The sequence below is a fragment of the Leptonychotes weddellii genome, chromosome 3 (genome assembly GCF_054177405.1).
Source record: "Leptonychotes weddellii isolate Sample4059 chromosome 3, ASM5417740v2, whole genome shotgun sequence".
Lineage (NCBI taxonomy): Eukaryota > Metazoa > Chordata > Mammalia > Carnivora > Phocidae > Leptonychotes > Leptonychotes weddellii.
In genome coordinates this window covers 40,576,777-40,602,125 of record NC_138371.1, presented here as the reverse complement: position 1 = coordinate 40,602,125, position 25,349 = coordinate 40,576,777, and the positions used below count along the sequence as shown (strand labels likewise).

General features: G+C 35.7%; 1 protein-coding gene across 4 annotated transcripts in view; it reads left to right on the top strand.

Annotated features, from left to right (window-relative positions):
- The window catches only part of PMS1 (PMS1 homolog 1, mismatch repair system component), an 87,218-nt gene that overhangs the window by 44,320 nt on the left and 17,549 nt on the right, over nucleotides 1-25,349 (top strand). For all 4 annotated transcript variants that reach the window (XM_031037534.2, XM_031037669.2, XM_031037491.2 and 1 more), the window contains 4 exons: nucleotides 12,564-12,680; nucleotides 21,708-21,830; nucleotides 22,393-22,536; nucleotides 22,708-23,594. In XM_031037534.2, the coding sequence (XP_030893394.2) occupies nucleotides 12,564-12,680; nucleotides 21,708-21,830; nucleotides 22,393-22,536; nucleotides 22,708-23,594 (1,271 nt within the window). The remainder of the gene's footprint in view (nucleotides 1-12,563; nucleotides 12,681-21,707; nucleotides 21,831-22,392; nucleotides 22,537-22,707; nucleotides 23,595-25,349) is intronic.

Below are 25,349 nucleotides of genomic sequence, written 5' to 3'. Positions count from 1 at the left end.
ATGTTATACAACAGATCTCTAGAACTTCTTCATTGTGCGTAACTGAAATTTAATGCCCATTCATTAGTGACTCCCTATTTCCCCCTCCCCCATCCCCTGGATAACTACCATTCCAGTTTTTGATTCTATGAATTTAATTATTTTAAATACCTCCTATAAATGGAATCATGTAATATTTGTCTTTCTGTGACTGGCTTATTTTACTTGGCATAATGTCCTTAAGAGTCATCCATGTTGTCATATATCGTAGAATTTATTTTTTAAGGCTGAATCATATTCTGTCAAATGTATATACTACAATTTCTTTAACAATTGATCCATCAGTGGACACTTAAGTTGTTCACACATCTTGGCTATTGTAATAGTGCTGCAATGAACATGGGAGTGCTAATATTAATATCTCTTTCAGAGCCTGCTTTCAGTTCCTTTGAATAAATATTCTGGCATGAGACTGGATTGCTAGATCATATGGTAGCTCTATTTTTAATATTTTGAGGTACCTCCATACTATTTTCATAGTATTTGCATTCCCATAAATACTATACAAGGGCTCCAATTTCTCCACGTTTTCCCCAATATTTATCTTGTCTTTTTTTGCTAATAGCCATCCTGACAGGTGTGAGGTGATTTTTAGTGTGCTTTTGATATGCGTTTAACCTGATGATTAGTGAAATTGAACATTTTTTCACATATCTGTTAGCCATTTATATTTTCTTCTTTGGAGAAATGTCTTTCAAGTTCTTAGCCCATTTTTTATTTGTGTTACTAGTGTTTTTAATAGTTTTAGGAAAGCGTTATATACTTTGGAATTAACCATCAGGTATATGCTTTGCACATGTTTTCTGCCATCCCATGGGTTGGCTTTTCATTCTGTTGATAGCTTCCTTAGCTGTGCAGAAACATTTTAGTTTGATGTAGTCCCTTTGTCTATTTTTCTTTTATTGCTTTTGCTTTTGGTGTAATATCAAAGAAATCATTGCCAAGATCAGTGTCATGAAGCTTTTCTCTTTTAGGAGTTTTACAATTTTAGGTCTTGTATTTAAGTCTTTAATCCATTTTAAGTTGATTTCTGTGTATGATGTAAGATAAGGGTCCAATTTCATTCTTTTATATTTATATCATTTTCCCAGCACTGTTGGTTGCAGAGACTCTTCTTTCCCCATTGTGTATTCTTGACACCCTTGTCAGACATCAGTTAACCATATATGCATGGATTTATTTCTGGGCTCTCTATTCTTTTCCATTGGCCTTTATATCTATCTTTTTGCCAGTACCATACTGTTTTTGCTTACTGTAACTTTGTAATGTATTTTGAAACTAGGAAGTATGATGCCTCCAGTTTTGTTCTTTATCTCTGGATTGATTTGGCTATTTGTGGTCTAAAACTCCTTCCATGAGTTTTAGAATTGTGTTTTTCTATTTCTGCAAAGAATGTCATTAAGATGTTTGGTAGGAATTGCATTGAATTTGTAGATCGCTTTGGCTAATATGGACATCTTAACAATATTAAATCTTCTGATCTATGAACACAGGATGCCTTCTCATTTGTCATCTTTGATTTCTTTCATCAGTGTTTTGTAGTTTTTAGTGTACAAGTCTTTCACCTCTTTAAATTTATTGCTAAGTATTTTATTCTTTTTTGGTGCTATTGTAAATGGGATTGTTTTTCTAATTTTTTTTTTCAGATAGCTCATTGTTAGTGTATAGAAACATAGCTGTTTTTTGTATCTTGATTTTGTATCCTGCAACTTTACTGAATTTCTAACTGTTTTTTGATGGAGTCTTCAGGGTTTTCTATATAGATGATCATGTCATCTACAAACAGGGACAATTTTACTTCTTCCTTTCTGATTTGGATGCCTTTTATTTCTTTCTCTTGCCTAATTGCTTTAGCTAGGACTTTCAATTTTATGATGAATAGAAGTGGCAAGAATAGGCATCCATGTCTTGTTCTTGATGTTTTTTCTTTAAAAAAAGCTTTTCAGTTTTTTTTTTTTTTTTGATGGTTTCAATGGGATAAAAGCCAAAAAGATGGCTTTTTATTGTGTTGAGTTATTTTCCTTCTATTCATATTTTATTGAGTTTTTAATCATGAAAGGGTATTAAATTTTGTCAGATGCTTTTTCTGCACCCATTAAGACAATCATGTGACTTTTATCCTTTATTTTGTTAATATAGTGTATCACATTAATTGAAATGCGTATGTTGAGCCATTCCTTCACCCTAGAGATAAATCCTGTTGGTGTATGATCTGTTTAATATGTTGTTGGATTCAGTTTCTAGTGTTCTGTTGAGGATTTTTGTATCTATATGCATCAGGGATTTGGCCTGTATTCTTTCCTCACAGTGTTCTTGTCTGGCTTTGGTATCAGGGTAATGCTGGCCTCATAAAATGAGTTTTGAAGTCTTTCTTCTTTCAGTTTTTTGGAAGAGTTTGTGAAGGATTGGTGTTAATTCTTAAATAAATGTTTGGTAGAATTCCTCAGTGAGCCATCTGGTCCTAGGCTTTCTTTGTTGAAAGGTTTTTGATTTTTGATTTAGTCTCTATACTAGTTGTAATTCTGTTCAGACTTTTTCTTTCTTCATGATTAAGTTTTGGTAGGTTGTATATTTCTAGGAATTGAGCCCTCTCGATTATCCTGTTTGTTGGCATATAATTGTTCATATAGTCTCTCATGATTCTTTTTATTTCTGTGGCATTAGTTGTAATATCACTTCATTTTTAATTTTATTTGGGTCTTTTTTTTTTCTTATTCTAGCTAAAGGTTTGTCAATTTTGTTTCTTTTCAAAAAAACCAAGTCTTAGTTTTGGTTTTTTCCTGCTCTTTTTCTATTTTCTGTTTCATTTATTTCTGCTCTGCTCTAATCTTTATTTCCTTCCTTCTACTAACTTTAACCTTAGTTTGTTGTTTTTCTAGCTCCTTGAGGTGTATAGTTAGGTTGTTTGCTTGACATCTTTCTTTTTTAATGTAGGCATTATTGCTATGGATAAACTGTACTTTTTGTACTACAGCACATAAGTTTTGTTTTCGTTTATCTCAAGGTATTTTCTAATATTCTTTTTGTTTCTTTGATTCAGTGGTTGTTCAAGAGTGTTATTTAATTTCTACATACTGTGAATTTTCCACTTCCTGTTGATTTCTAGATTCATTCCATTGTGGTCAGAAAAAATTCCTTGGTATGTTTCAGTCTGCTTAAATTTGTTAAGATTTGTTTTGTCTTAACACTTGGTCTATCCTGGAGAAAGATCTGTGTGAGTTTGAGAAGAATATGTATTCTGCTGCTGTTGGGTGGATCGTTCTGTATATGTCTGTTAGGTCTGTTTGGTCTGTAGTATTGTTCAAGTCCTCTATTTCCTTATTAATCTTCTGTCTGGATTTTCTATCCATTACTGGTCTTGATCTGAAAGAGAACAACTAGAGAACCATGTGGGGGATGGATTTGTATTCCAGAAGAGATAGTTGAGGTAGCTTCATTTAGAAGTATGAGCAAGTTTGGAAAATAAAAATCTCATGAAAAAATTAATAGGTAAGGTGTTCTATTCAGTGAGAATAAAGAGGAAAAGCTGAAATGAGATGTTGTTATAAAGCAATAGCAGCTTGATTTGCACTTAACCTTTTCTGTAAAGTTAAATATGGGTGAAAGTAATGGTTGCCTCGGAGTTCCAAGATGAAAGAGCTTATCAGAAAGGCTGATCTGAAGGGTTTTCTGTAAATAGTATTGAGACAGTAATCTGGAGGCAGTTATTAAATGCTTCTCGGGTTCAAAAGGTATTTTCAGAGGAAGTAGCTTAGAACTGGTTTTTGAGAAGGACGTTGAGCAGTGGCATTCAAAAGCACATGCAAAGCCAAAGAGTCCTCAGAGGTCAGGGAAAGCTGGTGTAGGAAAATAGAAAATGAGGCTGGAAAGGTGCTTGGGTCTAGATTCTAAAGGACCTTGTATACCTTATATGGGAGTGTAGACTTCTTGCCGTGTGGCCAAAGGAAATAAAATAAGTAGTTTTTTTTTTTTTAAAGATTTTATTTATTTATTTGACAGAGAGAGACACAGCGAGAGAGGGAACACAAGCAGGGGGAGTGGGAGAGGGAGAAGCAGGCTTCCCGCGGAGCTCGATCCCAGGACCCTGGGATCATGACCTGAGCTGAAGGCAGACGCTTAATGACTGAGCCACCCAGGTGCCCCTAAAATAAATAGTTTCATGTTGGAGGAGGTAATTAAGAGGATATGACCACCGGTTGACCCTTGAGCTGGACCCTGGGCAATTTGTAGCTCCTCAGCGCACCCCTCCCATTCCTCCGCCTCTGCCCCTGTGCCTGCTCTGTCTACCATTCCCACAGTGGGAGCTGTTCCAAGGACATAGCCCTGAGAGAGTAAAGTGTTGTTGAGACCATCTGGACATTGTGCGAGACAACCCAGTTAAGGCCTTATATAGACATTTAAAATTCAGGAGGGTGGGTGCAGAGATCTACTTATCTTGCAGCCACCCAAGACCTCATAAGCCTCATAAGTTCCCTTGATTATTAAAACCACCACCTACCAATCTGGAGTGGTTGGCCTCTTTTCTTTGGTCTCTTCTGCCTTCTACCTACAGGGGCCAGTTTCAGATTAACCAAGGAAGCCCCTAAGGAGGTTGTGAACGAACATTTAATTAGGAGACTAACAAAATAAGATAATTCTCATTGCAGTTGGAGGGTGGGCCAAATTATGTTTAGTGGTTGTGTAATACAAGTAGCTGGTTCAGTAATCAAGGCAGTTGCACAGAGCATGGAGAAGAGGGTCTAGACAAGAAAAACATTTCTGATAAGACAAGGTTAATCCAATCTTGGAAATAATCTTTCTTGTTTTAAAGACCACAAAGAGTATCTACAATCTCCCTTTGAAAGTTATGTAAAAATTAACTTTATGTTTTTAAATTTTTACATAAATCATATCTTTATACGGGTCAAAAACCAAAAAGTATGAAAAGGTAGAGTGAAAAAAATTACTCTCATTTTTGTCTCTTACCTACCTAGTCCCTGTAAGTTTCCTCTCCCATAGGTGAAGTTACTATTACTAATTTCTTTGCAATCTTCAGGAAAAGTAATTATGTATACTCTATTTCAAAAAATGAATATAAAATAAGAGATATTTAAGCTGAGTAAAAGTAGGGATAAGAGATATTAAATTCAGAATTGTGCTGAATAACTTTTACCAAGATAGAATCCTTTTTAAAAGTCTGAGTCTGCTTAGCAAGAATCAAAAATATAATGATATTATAATGGAAGTAAAAGTTTTTTTAAAAGAAATTCAGATGTGAACTTATTAGTATATTTGTGCATATAATTTGTATGAAAGGTTTGATTGCATTCTAGGCCAATATATATATATTTTTATTACATCATCTAGAAGGAGTCACCTTTGTTCAGGCAGTCTTAGTAGCACTGCACTTTTTAGTTAATTCTATATCATCTGTGTGCAACCTCCTCTTTCCTGCTATCACAAATTGCCTTCTACAATTGAGATTTACTAATTTAATACTGAATGCATTCTCATCTGATCATTTCCTTCATATAGTGTATGTCAATGAAGTAGGAAGAGTGGCAAGATATATTTGGCTATTGTCAATCAATTACTTGGTGTGCATGTAATAATATATTTTTTATTGAGGTGTTTTTGCACTGTCATCATACTGACTAGAGTCAATTCTTACTTGGCACATCCAGATGCTCCAACTTTGTGTGACCTAGATAGAAAACATATGGGGGTATGTGCACGTATTTTTAGCACGTTAAGAGTTCTGCCTTAGGGTAAAATATATGGAAAACTTCAGGAAGTGAAAAGAAAGTCTCTGTTTTAGAAAATAATATAGAATTGATGAAATGGTAGAAAAAGCAAATGAACAACTATTTGCTGTAGTAAATACAGTATTTAAAAATTATGTTTTTTAAAAAATAAAGATCTTTAATTTTTAATTACCACATTTAAAAAATTTTTAATCCATTATTTTGATAATGGGTGCTGTTTTGAAAATGAATTTTAGTTGCCTGAGCAATAGTGAAGATTTAACTTGTTGGCAGATCTCTGTAATCATTTATTGCTGTCCCAACTGTAACTAATTTAGAAAACCCTCCTAAATTACCCCCTTGATCTGATGCAGTAATTGCCTACTGTGAAATAATGTTCTAGAACTATTACCAGTATTTACTTAAAAATGAAATTCCTCATTTAATGATTCTCATGTTTGACAGCATTTTTAGAACCCATTTCTTCAAGTGATCTTTTTACAATTCTGTGCACTAGCTAGCTACTCAGCAGGTTAGGCAGTGAAATAACATCTTTGCATTAATCAGCAGCTAAGATTTATATCTTTAGGCATCACCTGAGGCAACACTCTAATGTAAACTAAGATAATATGATGTTTACATTAGAACTAACCCAAGCTTTATATCTGTTATCAGTGCAGGAAATTTTGGAATTTTAAAACATTAGTTTTCTTGAAAGTTTTCTTGACTACTTACTTTAAATATATTTACATGTTTGTATCAGAGATGTAGCATAGCTTTAGAGAGAGAAACTTTTCATGAATAAATTGTTGTTACTCAGCTGTTCCTTGTTCAAAGTAACTTGTGGTATGGTAAGTACGAAACAAGGGCACTTCATTCCCAATACAGCAGATTATTCAGAACCTTACCTACTTTCTGTTATTTTGAATATCGTTCCTTAAAACACCAGCTACTAGCTGGCTTAAAATAACAGCTGTAATAACAGAAGCCAGCACTTCTTTGTCTTTTTACACTCATACACAAACACACACACATACATACAAACACACACATAGGAAATGCAAAGATTACAGTCTGGCAGTTCCTCAATAAAGAAAGAGTTACCATATTACCCAGCAATTTCACTTCTAGGAATATTAAGCAAGAGAAATGGAAACATATTTCACATAAAAACTTGTACATGAATGTTCATAGCAGCATCATTCATAATAGCCAAAAAGTGGAAATAACCCAAATATACATCATCTAATGAAAGGATAATTCAAAAGTATATCCATAAAATGGAATATTAGTTAGCCATTTTAAAAAAGGAAGAGGTACTGATACAACATGGATAAGCCTTGAAAATGTTCCATTAGGTAAAAGAAGCCACTCATAAAAGACTATGTATTATATAATTCCATTTATATGAAAAACCTAAAGTAGGCAAATTTATAAAGACAGAAAGTAAATTAGTGATTACCTTGGGTGAAGGTGGCAGGGAATGGAGAGTGACTGCTAATGGGTACAGGGTGTTTCTTTGAAATGATAAAATTGTTCTATAATTAGTTGTGATGGTTGCATAACCCTGTGAATATACTAAAAACCATTGACTTGTTTACTTAAAATGGGTGAATTGTATGGTTTATGAATCATATCTCAATAAGACTAATATTTAAAAAACGAAAGAAAAACAAAGGCTACTTTGGATTTCCTAAAGTAAATGAGTAGACAAAGACTATAATTTCTAACCCATATAGTGGTGTGATAATCAGCAGTCTTAATTTTTAAAAATAAAGAGGTAGTTTTCAACTCCACTGGGGTTACTTTTCTCTAGAAAAATGTATTCTACAAATGTTCACTCCTTCAACAAATTGTTTATTGGGCCCTGTTGGGTACCTGACACTGTTCTTGATACCAGGGACTCAGTCACATTCCCGATTGTTCTTTTCTTCCTCTCCACATGCCATCACCAAGTCACATCAAGTCTATTTTATATCCTTTAGTTTATCACTGTGCTCTTCTCCCTCTTAGCAATATGCTTGGTTCTATTACCTAGTCCAGTGAATCTCAGCCACAGTATTTTTTTTTAGATTTATTTATTTATTTGATGGGGGGAGGGGCAGAGGGGGGGAGAGTGTTAAGCAGACTCCATGCTGAGCACAGAGCCCAACCTGGCACTCAGTCTCATAACCCTGAGATCATGACCTGAGCCGAAACCAAGAGTCAGACATTTAACCGACTGTGCCACCCAGGCACCCCTCAGCCACAGTATTAATATTAGTAAATACCAAAGTATGCAAATGTTTTACCTTAAAATAATTAGAGGAATAATCCTGTAATTGTCACTTTCATTGACTTGCATTCCAAGTCAGTGGAAGTGACTTGGAAGTCAAAAAGTGGTAGCATTTTAGCTAGTGTGCCAGGAAAACTACACAATCCTAGTGCCTCTTGAAAATATTGAAATATTTTGTGAATGTGACCTTCATCCATTTTGCATGTCCTCAGTAAAAGTGAGAATCTTTGAGCTGGATTAATTTAATCACATTTTTAAAAATCCATATTGCTTTAGTTTCAGTTCTCACTAAATCATTCTTATAAAAGATCTTTTTTATGGAAATATAGTTGACATACAACATTATGTAAATTTAAGGTATATAACATGTTAATTTGGTACATTTATATATTGTAATGTGATTGCCATTGTAGCAATAATTAGCATCTCTATCATATTACATAATTATCATTTCTTTTTAGTGATTGGGATAATTAGGTTCTAGTCTCTGCAAGTTTGATGATTATTATACAATACTATTGTTAATTATTTGCTATATTGTGCATTAGATCTCTAGGACTTATTTACTACTTGTTGCAAATTTGTACCTTTAAACAACATCTGTCCTATCTTCCCACCTCCTATTCCCTAATAACTATCATTTTATTCTCTGGTTTCTATGAGTTTGGTTTTAGATTCCACATATGAATATCATACAGTATTTGTCTTTCTCTATCTGATTCTCTCACTTAGCATAATGTCCTTAAAGTCCACAGATCTCTTTCTAACATCCATATCTGATCAAGCATTTTCCCAGTTAGATTTCTTTCTCTAGTAACTCTGCATTGCAAATAAGATAAACTGTAAACTTCTTTGTGTGATATGATTGGTCATTCATGATCTTGCTCCTTTCTGTCCAGCTTCATCTCCAGCAACCCATATTCTCTATGCTTCCATGCCTTTGCATGTGCCCTTCTATCTGCCAGTAGTGCCTGTCCCATGAGTCATGGGTGGCAGCCTCCTTTCAGGTCTCACTGCACATGCAGTCTCATGACCCTGAGATCATGACCTGAGCCGAAACCAAGAGTCAGACATTTAACCGACTGTGCCACCCAGGCACCCCTCAGCCACAGTATTAATATTAGTGAATAATAGCCAAAGTAGACTTAGGTTTCTACTACAATGCCTCTACTATGTTTTATAATAGCAGTTTTTATAATGCATTATAATTATTTTAGTATCTTGTTTTCCTTTTATATTTTTAGCTCCTAAGAGCCAGTTCCTTATCCTTTTATCTTTGATTTCCCAGCTTTTAGCATGGAATGTGATATGAAGTAGATGCTCAATAAATATTTGCTGAATAAGTTCAAAAGAGTGGGACACCTGAGTGGTGCAGTCAGTTAAGCCTCCAACTCTTGGTTTCTGCTCGGGTTGTAATCTCAGGGTGGTGGGATTGAGTGCTGTGTCTGGCCCCAGCCTCAGCACAGAGTCTACTTAAGAGTCTCTCTCCTTGCCTCACCCCCCCGTGCTCTCTTTCTCTCTCTCTAAAAATAAATAGAGCTTTAAAAAAAATTCAAAATGAGTTCCTCCAAAAATTTTAATTTAGCCCAAGTATTTATATATTATATGTGATAAAATTAAAGATTAAAAATATATTTGTGACTCTGATCCCATATTTCCTGGAGCAGTTCCAATTTTAAATAGTCTAATGTATTGTCCTTTAAGAATAAATGTAGTTACCAAGATACAATTTTTTGTTTAGAAATATAACATTGAGGAGCACCTGGGTGGTGTGTCGATTAAGCATTCAACTCTTGGTTTTGGCCGAGGTCACGATCCTCAGGGTCATGAGATGGAGGCCCACGTTGGGCTCCGTGTTCAGTGTGGAGTCTGCTTGGGATTCTCCCTCCCTCTGCCTTTCCTCCTGCTCATTCTCTGTGGTGTCTCTCTCTCTCAAATAAATAAACTTTAAAAAAAGAGAGGAAATATACACATTGAACATACACCTCAGTTTTTTAATTGTTTACAATTTATTTTTATACTTTGATTTCTTCATGTACTTTATTTTTTCTAATTCAGATCATTTTCAAAGCAATAGATAATAGTGGAAAGGTGAAATTTAGTATGGAACAATACCTGAATTGTTTTTCTAATTGTGTCATTTTGCTGTGCACTTTGGTCCTAATTACTGCACAACTGTATTTATATGAATATAAATGAATGAAAATTAATGGAAATTTAGAAACCCTTAGGTATAAGGATCTGTATAATAAGATTAAGGTTGGTACTGACAACTGAACTCAAAAATACTCTGATTTTAGGATGCTAGGGTAGTAGCTCCCAATCTTTTTGGACTTCTATTATTCTGGTGTGGCTTCTTTGATTTGGGGAACCCAATTATTTATTTATTTTAAATGAATAGATTAAAAATAATTTTGGTTTGAGAATGCATTAATACCCTCAAGTTGATTAGAGAGTAGAGTGTATCACATGGCCGTGGAGGGTAATCATACATGAACATGCATTTGTCTTTGAGAATTCTCAGTTAGGGTCTGGTGTTGGCTCTAACTTATTACTGTCTTTGACTAGATGTTAGCAGAGTAAAAATAGTAAGTTTGGAGCCAAAAAGATGGGATATAAATCATGGTTCCATGACCTACTACCTAAGTTTCTTTGGGTAAATCAGTCAGTCTGAGCTTCAGTTTCCTCCTCTGTATAAAGAGATAATAATACCTATGTGAAAAAGTTGTGAAAATTAACAGTGGTTTCTAAAATAGTAGTGCCAGGTAAGTTCTTCATAAATCATAACTCCTATTTGATTAGTATTAATAAAACCCTAGGAATAGGTAAAAGGTTTTTCTGTTACATTAAATTTCAGGTAATTTGTCTTAATTGAGTAGTTGTTATAGTACCTCTGTTTTCCTAAGCAGGTTTGTCTTTAAGATTCTAAAAACAGAGTGGTTTACAAATGATACACATCAACATGCAGAGTCAGTGCTAATTACCATGTCCAGAAGGGCACTTCCCTTCACTGCTCTCCCCCAACATGCCGTTTAGAGGACAACATGAATCCATTTACTTCACTTTTCATTTTATTATATATAGTACTCTTAGTACTTCAAACTGCCTGTAGAGGTTCCTGGTCGTATTAAGGAGCTCATTTGGCCAGAATCCTTTGGTCTAGTCTGGTCTAGTTAGAGTCTCTCTCTCTCTCTCACCTTCTCTACAATCAGATATTTAAATCACTGTCTTTTCACTCACAACAAATACAACTTTTGTACATTACAGGGGAAAAATAGAAAGGAACTTCCTTAACCTTTAGTCATTGAATCTACAAACCTACTTATCTTTCTTCACTGCTTCCAGTTCAAGTGTGTCATATTAAGACCCACCCTTGATCCACACCTGCCTCTAGTTATTGCTCGATCTGCTTTTACTTTACAGTGAAACTTTCTGAAATGCTGTCTATGTTCTTTTTTTTTATGTTCTCTGTATAATCACTATTCAGTAATTGAAATTTGGCTTCGTTTACTCTCCTTCCCTAGAACTGCTCACACTCTTCTGATTGCTAAATCCTGTGGCGTTATCTCTCTTCCTACTTTGGTCTCTTGACATTGGTCTTGTATGACTACTTTCCTCTTAAAAAATTTTCTTGTTCTGTGTACCATACTATCCTATAGCTTTACCTGCCTCTGTGTCCACTGCTTCTTTTCAGCCTCTTCTTCCTCTTTCAAGTCCCTTGAATGTTGATGTTTTCTCCTACGTCCTTTACAAATTTTTCTCAGGATTTAGGAGGTGCTAGGTGAATATTTGTTAATGAACAAATTATGTCTGTGTTTCTTAAGAGATTCACTATAATTGGACCTTGTTAACTGAACAAATTGGAATATATCATACCTGATGGTGCACTTCACAAACTTTGGTCCAGTCTTTCTGGACCATGATTCTCTTAAACTACCCTACTACATATTTCCGGTGAAAAAAATCCAAGCACATCATTTAGCTTTTTTATGTCTATGAGGTTCAGTTAGCTTTTTTAAGTGGTCTGTATGTACATGGTAATTGCAAAGATAATTTTAAAGAGCATGCATTATCCCAAATTTTTACACCAGTTTGACTATTTATAGAAATCTTATAGCTTTTAGTTGTCCATCCTCAATAAAATAGTAATACCTTACTGGGAGTAACAATTTAATTTAAATATACTCTGAGGTATATATAAGGTTTAGGATTAGGCACTGTCCTGTGTGTTTGCCTACATTGTATATTTTCATCTTTCATCAACTCTGGGAGATAAATATTCTTAGTCATCTTGTAGAGAGGAGAAAACTGAGGTTAGGGTAAGTTAAATAGATTTTATACCATAACATATACAGTTGATAAAATTCAGAACCAGAGTTCTGACTTTACGGCCCACGCATCTCTTCTAAATGATACTGAAATTATAAGCTGGGGATGAATGCTAAATACAGAAATAAATGGGGTAAGTATTTGAGTTTAGTAAATCTAAATTGTGTTAAAAGTTGTCTGTGTCTTTTTGTTCCTAGGCAGTTATTTGGCAGAAAACTAGAGTATCTGATCATAAGATGGCTCTCATGTCTGTTCTGGGGACTGGCGTTATGGGCAATATGGAATTCTTTCAGTATCACTCTGAAGAGTCTCAGGTATACAACAAAATGTTCTTAATTAATTCTGGTTTACCAGTGAAACTGTCAAAGTACTTTTCTCTTGGGGTTTGGGATGGCGAGAATTTTTTCTTGTAACATTTTAATTATATGTGTAGGGTAAAAAAAGAAAATACATTTACAGATTATATTAACCCTCTCTCCCCAGCCCTACTTCCTGTTTTTTCTATTTGTTTTTAATTTTAAACATTGTGGTTACATTATTTTTTATAATGATTTTCAATAAAGGATCTTATCTATTTACTTTTCTCTATGAAAGAAGAAGAGGTGGGGCACCTGGGTGGCTCAGTCGGTTAAGCATCCTACTCTTGATTTCAGCTCAGCTCATGATCTCAGGGTTGTGAGATTGAGCCCCACCTTGGGCTCTGCACTTAGCAGGGAGTCTAGAGATTCCCTCCCTCTCCCTCTGCTCCTCCACCCAGTCTCACTCGCTCTCTCTCAAATAAATAAATCTTTTTAAAAAAATGTTAAAAAGATAAAGAATAGTTGAGCTTTCTTACCTTTGTTTTCCCTTTACCATTCTAAATATGTACTCCAGCTTCCTTTTCTTGATCTCTCAGCTTCAGTGCTTCTTGAGTTCCTATAATGCTAGATGAGGTTATGAATTATGAACACTCCCACTCTTTTACTTGCTCTTCCCTCTCTCAATCATGTCAGCTCTACTTTTATGTTATCGAGCTTAATAACTTGTCGTCTTTTGCAGCCATTTTTAAGTCTCCATCTTTTGTTTGAAAATTGATTCTAAAAGTTGAAAACTTATCTGGAGTATACTGTATGACTAAAAATAATTTTCAATGCAAAGCCAAGTATTGTGCTAGGATTACATTTCCTAAAAATCCATGTTATGTGTCATTTGTATAACAAATGAGAATATTTCTATTGTCCCAATTAAATGGAATCTCCTTTCTTGTTCTCCTATCACCGGCTCAAAATTTGCTTATATATGGACTTACATAGTTCTTGCTTTTTCTGGGTTTTCCAAGGTTTGGGTTTTGGTTTTTTGTTTTTTTTTTTTCCTTTTTTCAAGTGAAGAAATTTTCTTCATCATGTCAGCAATTAAATCCAGCTCTTTTACTTATTCTAGCTATAGCTGGTAATTTATTCTATTCCATTTTTTTTAAAGCATTAGATTTAGAACCTAATTTCTTATTTGGACTGATTGCCTGTCAGGCGTTCTACACAGCTCCCATCCTGGAATTTTTTTCATAGGAATACTAGTTGTTTCCATTATTTCACATATCCCATGCCTTCCTCTTTCTTAGTATTAATTCTCATTTTTTTCATGTACATCTTTAGTTAACTACCACAGAAAGGGGACATGAGAGGTAGACTTTTATGTACGAGAATGACTTTGTTTTGCACTTTCACTTGTTGACTTTCTCTCTCTAGTCTGGTAGATCTACAATTCTAGATTGAAAATAATTTTTCAGAACTTTGAAGACATTGAGTACCTTTGGCTGTCCATTGTTGCTGATGGGAAGATGAATTCATTCTAGTTCTTTCTTTCTAGCTGATAAGTATTTCTTTCTGAATGTTCTTAGGATCTTTCCTTGGTTTCTATTCTTCAGTTTTTCAAGAATGTCTCTAGATGTGTGTCTTTTATTACTCATTTGCTTATTATGCTGAGCACTTGTGAGACGTTTTGAATCTGAAAATTCGTTTCTTTTTCAGCTCTGGGTTATGTACTTACATCTGTCATAACTTTGATCATTTTCCTCTTTTAATGAAACTCATTATTGTTGGTTTAGGACCTTATGTTATTTCTCTCTTACTGTTTTTCTCAAGTTTTGTATCTTTTCCTTTTTCTCTAAGTTTTTAGGGATGGCTGACTCTCTTTTATCCCTTCCGGATTTTTTTGAACGTTTTATGTTTAATTTCCAAGAGCATTTTTTTATTTTTTTAGAGAGAGAGAACAAGGGTGGTGGGGAGGGCGGAGGGAGAGAGAGAGAAAGAATCCCAAGCAGGCTCTGTGCCCAGCACGGAGGCTGATGTGGGGCTTGATCCCATGACCCTGAGATCATGGCCCGAGCAAAAATCAAGAGTCAGACTCTCAACCAACTGACTGAGCTACTCAGGCACCCCTCCAAGAGAGTTTTCAAATTTTACTGCTTTTTTACAACTTCATATTGTTGTCTTATGGATACAAAATCTTGAATCTCTCTAGAGATAATAAGTTTTATTTCTATTTTTAAATTATTTGTTCCTTAAATTATCTCTTTTTTAGGAGGTCAGTTTTGTTTTGCTTTTCAGGTCTTTTTCCTCCAAGCCATCTTTTTCTGTGAATAGAAGTCTAATTGGGAACTCAGTGTTTGTGCCTGGACTTAACTGACTGTCAGGCTTCACTTGAGTATTAATTAATCAAAATCCTGGTCCTGTTCCCACAGTCTGGGGGAATCACAGGTGCCATCATGGGGTGGGGGCTTAGCACACTGCACCCATACTCACTGCTCTAGTTCTCAGGAAATTCATTTCATCTCTTTCTTCCCCCCCCCCCCAACCCCGTTCCTTCCCTTCCTCTTTTCTTTTCTTCTTCCTCGCACAAAATTAGATAATTGTAATTGGTTCATGACAGATTATCCTTATTCAGTTTCTTTTTTTTTTTTTTTAAAGATTTTATTTATTTATGTGACAGAGAGAGAGATAGCGAGAGCAGGAACACAAGCAGGGGGAGTGGGAGAGGGAGAAGTAGGCTTCCTGCCGAGCAGAGAGCCCGATGTGGGACTCGATCCCAGGACCCTGGGATCATGACCTGAGCCGAAGGCAGACGCTTAATGACTGAGCCACCCAGGCGCCCCCCTTATTCAGTTTCTTAATAGAAGAGTCTGTAGTTTTTGCTTGTCTGCACATTTTAAGCCTGAAGGCTCTCTGTTCTGCTGGACAGTTGGTTTCTCTCTTCTTCTCTCTCTTTTTTTTCTTAAAGATTTTTATTTATTCATTTGAGACAGAGAGATAGAGATAGAGAGAACATGAATAAGGGGAGAGGAAGAGGGAGAAGCAGGCTCCCGGCTGAGCCAGGAGCCCGATGTGGGGCTCGATCCCAGGACCCTGGGATCATGACCTAAGCAGACGCTTAACCATCTGAGTCACCCAGGGGCCCCTGTTCTTCTCTTCTTTTTTTTTTGTAATTTGTTGAAATCTCTTTTTTGCTACTAGTTCTTCTGTTCTGCTTACAGTATTAAGTTCTTAATTATTATCATTTTATTAGTCTTGGATGGGAGCTTGTGCTCAGTTGATGTTCTCTCTGCCTGAGGAACAGTTCAGGCCAGCCTTAGGGGCCACCTGTAGTGCCGTATAGTGGCACTAGAGTGACATAGGTCCTGTTTTTCAGAGCTCCCTTAGTAGTTGTTCAGTAGTTTCAATATACCCTGGTGCCACCTTAAACTGGTTATGGTGGCTGACTTGGGATAATAAAGGTACTGTCTTGGGACAGTAAATTCTCCCAGGTCCCTTGTGGTACCTACACTGGTAACCCAAGAAACTTATGACAGGAGATCCAGACTGATATCTCGGTATTGTGCTCTAGGTATTCTAGCTGTCATAGTTTGGTTTGAAGACCAGCAGCATTGGCATTACCTGTATGCTTGTTAGAAATGAAGGGTCTCAGGCCTCATCCCAGACATAGGGAATCAGGATCTGTATTTTAACAAGGCCCCCAGGTGCCCATTCAAGTATGAGAAACACCGATTTAGACCTTGGTCAGTTACAATTTTATGTGTGACTGGAATTATCCTGTTAAATCATTTTCCCAATGGGAATTTTTTTCTGTGATCTGTATTGAGATGTGTTGCCAGATCTATGTTTGCCCACTGATTTTTTTTTCTTTTCTTTTTTTATTCTTATGTTAATCCCCATACATTACATCATTAGTTTTAGATGTAGTGTTCCATGATTCATTGTTTGTGCATAACACCCAGTTCTCCATGCAGAATGTGCCCTCCTCAATACCCATTACCAGGCTAACCCATCCTCCCTACCCCCCCTCCCCTCTAGAACCCTCAGTTTGTTTTTCAGAGTCCATCGTCTCTCATGGTTCGTCTACCCCTCCGATTTCCCCCTCTTCATTCTTCCCCTCCTGCTACCTTCTTCTTCATCTTTTTTGCCCACTGATTTTTAAATTTTCTCTTGAGATAGAATTGTGTGAGGGCTGCTGGTAATCTATCATAGATTTTGCTATACCTTAATGTGGTTATCCTTGCACAGAGTAATTTAGGAATTTGGAAACCATGTGTTGCTGAATAGTTCCAGTTCCATGGGTTGTCAGAATGATAAACTTTTGAGTGTGTCTCTAGTGAGAGTGATCATAAAACCAAATCCCTCTTCTGTTTATGTACTGTGTATCTAAATGGGTGCTGTACTTAATGTTGCCAGGAGCTCCCCATCACCACTCCATGCTTTCTGGGCTTGTAAGGAGGGTTGTCCTATATCAGTTTCTTTGACCCCTTCTCATTCCTGGCCAAAAGCAATCTTAAGTTGTTTGCCAACTGCTAATAGTTGCCCGATCTCACCTCACTCTATCTATTCAGGCTGTGAAACTTGGCCACCAAGACCCCTTCACTGTACTGGGATGGCAGATGCATTCATCATTGGGAACCTTGGGTATAGAGAATCTTTATATATCTTTTCCCATAATGTTGAGGGTCCCTTTCTTTAACTACAGCCACTTCATGTTGGAGAATCTCTTAATTATGGATGGTGATCCCAGCTGAATCACTGCTGTGATGGCATTTATTAGGAATTTCCCAATGTGGCTTTGTTAGCTTAAGGGAACTCCTCAAATTTTATTTTGTTTCATGTTTGTCTTTTGACATCTATCTTCTCTTGATATTTTTATCTCTGCATTTTTCCATGCCAGGTTCTGGGTAAATTCTTCAATGCTGCCTGATTTTTATTCCCAAAACTGTACATTTCCAGGATTCAGAATTTATTCATTTTCCTATTCTCTTCTAAACTTGTTTATAGCTTATGAGTCTTGAATTTTTTATCGTCTGGTTTTTTTAATAATGGATGTAACTTTTCTTTACTCTTTTGAAAGCATGGTACATGTACTATTTTCAAAGTTCTTTTCATATTGCTCTATCATTTCTACTTTCCTGGGAGAATATTCTCTTATTCTCTGCTATTTTATATGCTTTGAAATTTTAATTTGCACAGTCATCGTGCGTGCAGGTTTATTGTTTTTGTTATTTTGTTTTTACCCGCTCCACCTTCTTCCTCCTCGTGGTTTGGCAGATACCACCCCCCTCCTGGCCCCAGTTGAAAACCAGGTGCTAATATTAGTAGTTCATGCCTTTCGTCCTGCCAGGATTTTATAGACCCCTTTTCCTAGCTGACTTTGCTTAGCTTTATTTTTGGTTTTGGAGTTATCCATGTTCCTTCCTGTGACCCTTGCAAGCAGCTCCATAAACAGTGGTCACAATATTTTTAAGCATTTTTGAGGGGGAGGAAGAGGGCTGTCTCAGCAGCCCATTTCACATGGAAAGACTGATTTTAATCTCTTGCCTTGTATGTGTTTTCTGTCCCTATTTCCACATCAGAATATAATTTCCAACTGACACAGATGGTTTCTTCTTTTAATTGAGATACAGTTGATATATAACATTATATTAGTTTCGGGCGTACAACAAAATGATTTGTTATATATATATATATATTGCAAAATGATCACCACAATAAGTCTAGTTACATCCATCACCACACATAGTTACAAAAACATTTTTTTCTGACACTGCTGGTTTGTAATACAGGAACACATAGGGCTTTTGATTTCAGCCATCACTCTCCCTTATGTTTTGCATCCTTAACATCTTTATGTTGTCTTACTTTTAAATGGTTCAGTCTTTTGAGATTTTTGTAAAAATTGATTTTTATCTATCACTGTTAATGTATTTGCAGTTGGAATCAGGGAGAAGGGAGTTTCTGCATGAACTTGTCCCACTGTCCTGAGCAGAAGTACTTAAATTATTACTTTAGAAACATAACTCCCTGGTGTTCTTTTTTTTTTTTTTTTTTTTAAGATTTTATTTATTTGACAGAGACACAGCGAGAGAGGGAACACAAGCAGAGGGAGGGGGAGAGGGAGAAGCAGGCTTCCCGCTGAGCAGAGAGCCCAATGCAGGGCTAGATCCCAGGACCCCTGGGATCATGACCTGAGCCGAAGGCAGCCGCTTAACAACTGAGCCACCCAGGTGCCCCTCCCTGCTGTTCTTGAGGTTTACTGAAAGAGGAAACTACTGTTAGGAGACCAGTCAGGGTTACCTGAGCAGAATCTGAGAGGAGAGGAGATGGGTTTGACAGATTGGGTCGCTGGCAGGGCTCATTATTATGCTAAAGGAATACAGGAGGAGCCAGTTGTATAGCAGGGCAGCGGTGGGGTGAAATATTTTATCAAGTTTTGAATGTGATGAGATTGAGAAGATTTTTGTGATAGCTAGTTAAAAATAGTAAGCATTTGGGGGTGAAAAAAATGGAGGCTATATATCTGTATCTTAGTATCACTGATGTATGTGTATAGATGTGAATGAAATTACTCAGAGAGTAGAGACGAAGAAAAAAGGCTTTGATGATGGAACTCACTGGAACCATCATCATTTATAGGTGGTAAGCAAAGGGAGAGAAATCAGCAAACCACACTAAAGAGAAAGTGTCAGGAAGGAAGCAGAAAGCCCAAAAGAGAAGGCTGAAACAGGGTGATGCTTCCCAAATGAGAGAGTTGTCATCGGTGTCAGGGTCTGCAGAGAATCTTCCCATGTATCACCGCAGATTCACTTCTCTGCACGTCCTGCCTTGCAGAAGGTGGTCGTTTTTCTGTTCATAGAGTTGCTGCTATTCTTTTCTTGTCCTCCAGTTGAGTTCGTAGGTGTTCAGAATGGTTTGATAGCTATCTAGCTGGATTCCTGGGACCAGATGAAATTTAGGTCTCCTACTTCTCCACCATCTTGGACTCTCAAGGGTCTGCAGAGAATCAAATAAGAGAAGGACTGAGTGTCCATTGGAGTCGGTTATTGGAGGTAGTAGAAACCAGATTATAGGGGGTTGGAGATGAAGAGAAGGAGGGAGAGGTCCATAGTTGCAGAGCAATCAGGGGAGAAGAATTTGTTTATATTTTTGCCTTTCATTTTTGTTTTGCTTTCTAGGTTGAGGAATACTTACAGAATCTTGTATGGTCAAATTTTTTATTTGGTTGCACTGATTTAGTCTCTTTCTCTTTTTTTTTTTTTTTGCACTGATTCGGTCTCTAACAGACATTCTTTTTCCATAAACTACCCTGATTTTTATTTTTAGAGCATTTTATAAGACTTTGCTTTTTGATTTTACTTTTCCATATAACTTAAATGTACTTTGTTCTTAAGGTTATCCTAAGCCATTTTTAACTCAGTATTTGGAAATTATTCAGTGGACAACTAAGGTGGTGTAAAAGGAAAACACCAGCAATATTACCAATTTTTCCTCATTTTATTTTTCATTCCTACCTATTTGGGGCAGTTTTGTTTTAAGTCCACAAACCCAGTAAGTCTTTCAGAGACTAAACAGGTGCTTCCTGATGCTCAGCAGTGCTTTAAGAAGGGTCTCATGTTACCTGGTAAATTATACAACCATTTATAAATGCTGTGAAGTTTTACAGTTAATTAAGTAGCATTTTGTAATGGATTATCCAGCTTTATTAATTTATTTTTTAAATTGGCACAGTTTGGCACTGTGACAGTAATGCACTTAGTGTTCTAAAATTGGTAATGCATCTCCTTAAACATTTATTTCCAAGGGTAGGGTAGGGATAGCCATAGACATAGATGGCAGCCTACCCACTGTGTTGGTGAAGAGCCTCATGGTTTCTGCTTACCTAAAAATAGCATCTCCACTGACACTCTCACTTTTCTAGACCTAAGCTGAAATTTTACTATTAGTGTTTCTTAACAGGTTAATATAAATACATCTGTTTCTAGTTGTTTCAGATAGAGTACAGGCTTATATTTTAAATAACTTGACCAAGATCACACAGCTAGGAGTGGAGCTAGGATTTAATCATGTCAATCTGACTCTGTCCTGTATTCTTTACAAATCTCTGTATTATCTTTAGAGGTAAAAAATAGGAGCATTTTTTTTTTGGCTTCTATCTCCTCAATCTCTCTCTCCTCTCTGGTATTTTTTTCTAGGATCCTTCATCATTTTCTCCCTCCTTTTCATACATTTACAAAATAGAGAAAGAGCATAAAAATAACTGGTTTGATTGTAGAAAAGTTCTCTAAACAAAAATGGAAATAAAGTACTGTAATCGGTGTCAAAGAGTAAAAGGATTTTTAAATGAGAAATGAAAGCTCCATCAGATTGACTCCACAAGATAGAAACAGCCACTTCTTTACAGGAAAAGATGGCTAAAAAGAAAAGGATAAATATCTAAAAGAAAGTCACAATATGAAGAATTTTTAAATGGTAAAAGAAATTTTAAGAAGAAGGAAGATAGGGTTGAACAAACAGCAGTATTTATGCTGTATGTCCTATGACAGTAAGACATATGCCCATTCATGAAGCTTTTATGAATGCCAATTTTTCCTTAAGAGTTGTAGGAAGAGGGGCACCTGGGTGGCTCAGTTGGTTAAGCGACTGCCTTCGGCTCGGGTCATGATCCCAGGGTCCTGGGATCGAGCCCTGCATCGGGCTCCCTGCACGGCAGGAGGCCTGCTTCTCCCTCTCCCACTCCCCCTGCTTGTGTTCCCTCTCTCACTGTCTCTCTCTGTCAATTAAAAAAATAAATAAAATCTTTAAAAAAAAAAAAAAAGTTGTAGGAAGAGAGAGTTTCAGGCCAAGAACACCAGTGTAATATGCTTCTGTGTTTTATTTAAGGTTAATGTTCAAGACATGGTTATCAGCAAGTATAGGACTCTTGAGACCATAAAATGAAAATCCATTTTATTTTTTTATACCTTTTGTACTGTATATAGCCAGACCCTTGGTCCCACATTCATTGTTGACAGTGTTTACTAATTCTGTAACTATTTATTATAATTGCAGATTTATCTAAGTGGATTTCTTCCAAAGCATGATGCAGACCACTCTTTAACAAGTCTTTCAACCCCAGAAAGGAGTTTTATCTTTATAAACAGTCGACCAATACATCAAAAAGACATATTAAAGGTAATCTATTTTAGAAAAAAAAGTATTACTTGGATCGGAAATAAAAACTAGCTCTGTCATTTGTCAGCTTGTTATAAGGACTACTTCCAAGGATTTGCTTTAAAATAAGGAGAAGGAGATAGATACTGTAATATTTATTAAGCATTGTACGAGGTGTTTTACATAGGACTTCACAACAATTTTGTGATGAATTATTATCCTTATTTATAGTGAAGAAACTGAAATGTTAGTAACTAAGAAGTTAGTGACTAAGAAGCCCATTATAGCCAGGAAGCAGCAGAGTTTGGATTTGAACCCTGGACTTTGAAAACATCCATGACACTATGATCTTTTAACTGTGAAGCCAGTTGCACTGGGTAGTTGTACTTCTTAATGAATGCTTGTGCTTCATGTAAGTTCAAGGCCTCCAAATGAGTATTTACCATTTAGATACTGCTTTTCCTCATAAATAATTACATCCACTCAGTTTCTCAGCTGACTATACTTTTTTGGCTATATTTAAGGATGGCAGTACTATCTTTACATGGTATTTTTATCTTTTCTTTATTACATATATTTCTAGCTAATCCGACATTATTACAATCTGAAGTGCCTAAAGGAATCTACTCGCTTGTATCCCATTTTCTTTCTGAAAATTGATGTTCCTACAGCTGATGTGGACATAAATTTAACACCAGATAAAAGTCAAGTGTTATTACAGAATAAGGTAAGTTTTTGCATAATTTTTTTTATTTATGTTTTTTACAAACTTATGCAGTCCTAACCATTTTCACATGGGAGAGTTGCTTGTTTATACATATTTTTAAATATTATTTTAAATCTTGCCTATTTATTATTTTCATAATTTTCCCTAACATTTGTTAATTTATATTTTTAGGAATCTGTTTTAATTGCTCTTGAAAATCTGATGACGACTTGTTATGGATCACTACCTAGTACAAATTCTTACGAAAATAATAAAACAGATGTTTCCTCAGCTGACATGGTTGTTAGTAATACAACAGAAACAGATGTGCTTTTTAATAAGATGGAATCATCTGGAAATAATTATCCAAATGTTGATTCTTCAGCCATTCCTTTCCAAAATGATGTGCATAATGATAAATCTGGGAAAAACACTAATTATTGTTTAAATCATCAGGTACATGTTGATGACCATTATGATAATTTTAATAGTGAAAATTCTAACATTGATAAAAACACTAGAAATACATTTCAACAGATCCCAGTGAATAATTTATCATGTGAGGATGCCCAGAAGGAATGTAGTGAAACTTGTTTTGTAAGTTCTGTTAAGCAGACCCAATCAGAAAATGGCAATAAAAACAGTAGAGATGAGAGTAGGAAAAATGAGGAAGCAGCAGTTCCTGAGAAGTCTTTGGAAATCTGTGCAGATGACTGGAGCAAGGGAAATACACTTAAAAATTCAATGGGAGAAAACATTGAACCTGTGAAAATTTTAGTGCCTCAAGAAAGTTCAGTATGTAAACTCAATAATAATGCTTATCCAAGCCCTGAACAAAAGAATCTCAGTGAAGGTTCCTGTAACAAAAAATCAAATGTGGTAGATAACAAATCTGGACAGCTTACAGCGTATGATTTAATTAGCAATCAGGTAATCAAGAAACCCATGTCAGCAAGCGCCCTTTTTGTTCAAGATCATCGTGCTCAGTTTCTCACAGAAAATCCTAAGACCAATTTGGAGGATACAACAGTACAAATTGAAGAACTGTGGAAGACATTGAGTGAAGAGGAAAAACTGAAGTAAGTTTCCAGAGCTTGCATGTGACCTGATGCTGAGATATTTCCATTCTATATGACTCACTGGGTTAAAAAAAAAATTTAAACTTCTTATTTATGGAAAAGTAGAATGGAAAATGCCTTTTGGTTTGGCTAGAGTACCTTTTTTGGCATCACTTTTTTAAATTTAGAGAAGTTTTTTGTTTTGTTTTGTTTTTGGTACAAGCCTTAACTACTTTATTATTAAAATTTGAAGTTAAAGGCTTTCCATTCTTCTTAATTTAAAACTATATTTTCTTCTATTTCCTTTTTCTTTTATGTTAAAGAATCTATGACAGGACTTTCTCTTTTTTAAGCTTATGCATTAGAACAATTATAACAGTGGTGGTTTTAAAAAAGATCTTGACTATTCCCTTTTTTAAATTGGTCTCCAAAATATGTAACACAATATGAAAATTACAATATTTTTACAGATTCAATTTAGTGGCGTCAGTACTGTCCCTATTCAGTACAAACTGAAGGCTTCCTTCTAAAATCTTTTATTTATTGGCAACTTATAAACTGTGGCGGGGTGTTTTGGTAGGTAAATAGGTGGTTTGATCTATCTTTGATGAATATAACTACTTATTGCCATTTTTAGATTACATGAACTAAATAAATATTATAAGGTAATATGATGAGTGTTTATAGTTGACTTAGGGCACTTATTACAAATACAAAGTACTGTCTTGAGTGATCTAGCCCACCAGAAAACAAAAGAGTGGAATTATACTTCCAATCATATATTATTATGTAGGGTATCTCAGTATTATGTTAAACATCTTGAAGAAAATTTAAACATAACTTACCACTCAGAGTTTTTATTTGGTGACAAATATGGACACTTGACCGATTTTTTTTTTTTTACTTTTTCATTCGCTTATTGTCTTATAAAGACACTATCAATTTAAAATAATAATGACCACTATTTTTTGTGTGTGTGTAGAATGCAACTTTCCTTTTTTTAAAATTTAAATTCGGTTAGCCACCATATAGTACATCATTAGTTTTGGTGTAACATTCAGTGATTCATTAGTTGCATATAACACCCAGTGCTCATCACATCATGTGCCACTATAAACACTGACAGGCAAACCTCCATAAATTAGCTTCTCTCTTTACCTTTTTTTTTTTTTTTTGGTGGGGACGGTTGTGTTTTTTCTATTTTCAGGCATACACAGAAGTAGACAAAACAGGGGCACCTGGGTGGCTCAGTCGTTAAGCGTCTGCCTTCGGCTCAGGTCATGATCCCAGGGTCCTGGGATCGAGCCCCGCATCAGGCTCTCTGCTCCGCGGGAAGCCTGCTTCTCTCTCTCCCACTCCCCCTGCTTGTGTTCCCTCTCTCGCTGCGTCTCTCTCTCTCTGTCAAATAAATAAATAAAATCTTTAAAAAAAAAAAAAAAAAAGTAGACAAAACAGTACTGTGAGCCCATAACCCTGTTTCACGAACCATCATCTAATGGTCAGTCTCATTTTATCCATACCTCCATGCACTTCACTTCCCCTTTTACTATTATTATTCTGAAGCATATCCTAGGATAATATCCTTTATTTCATAAATATTTTATTATGTATCTGTAAAAATTAAAAATGCTCCTTTTTTAAATATAGGCATAATACAATCATTATAATTTTTTTTTATTACTTATGATTTATTCATAATAATAACAACTTACAAGCACAGAAACTAACACTTACAAAGTGCATATTTAGTGCTGGCACGGTGCTAAGCTCTTAAAA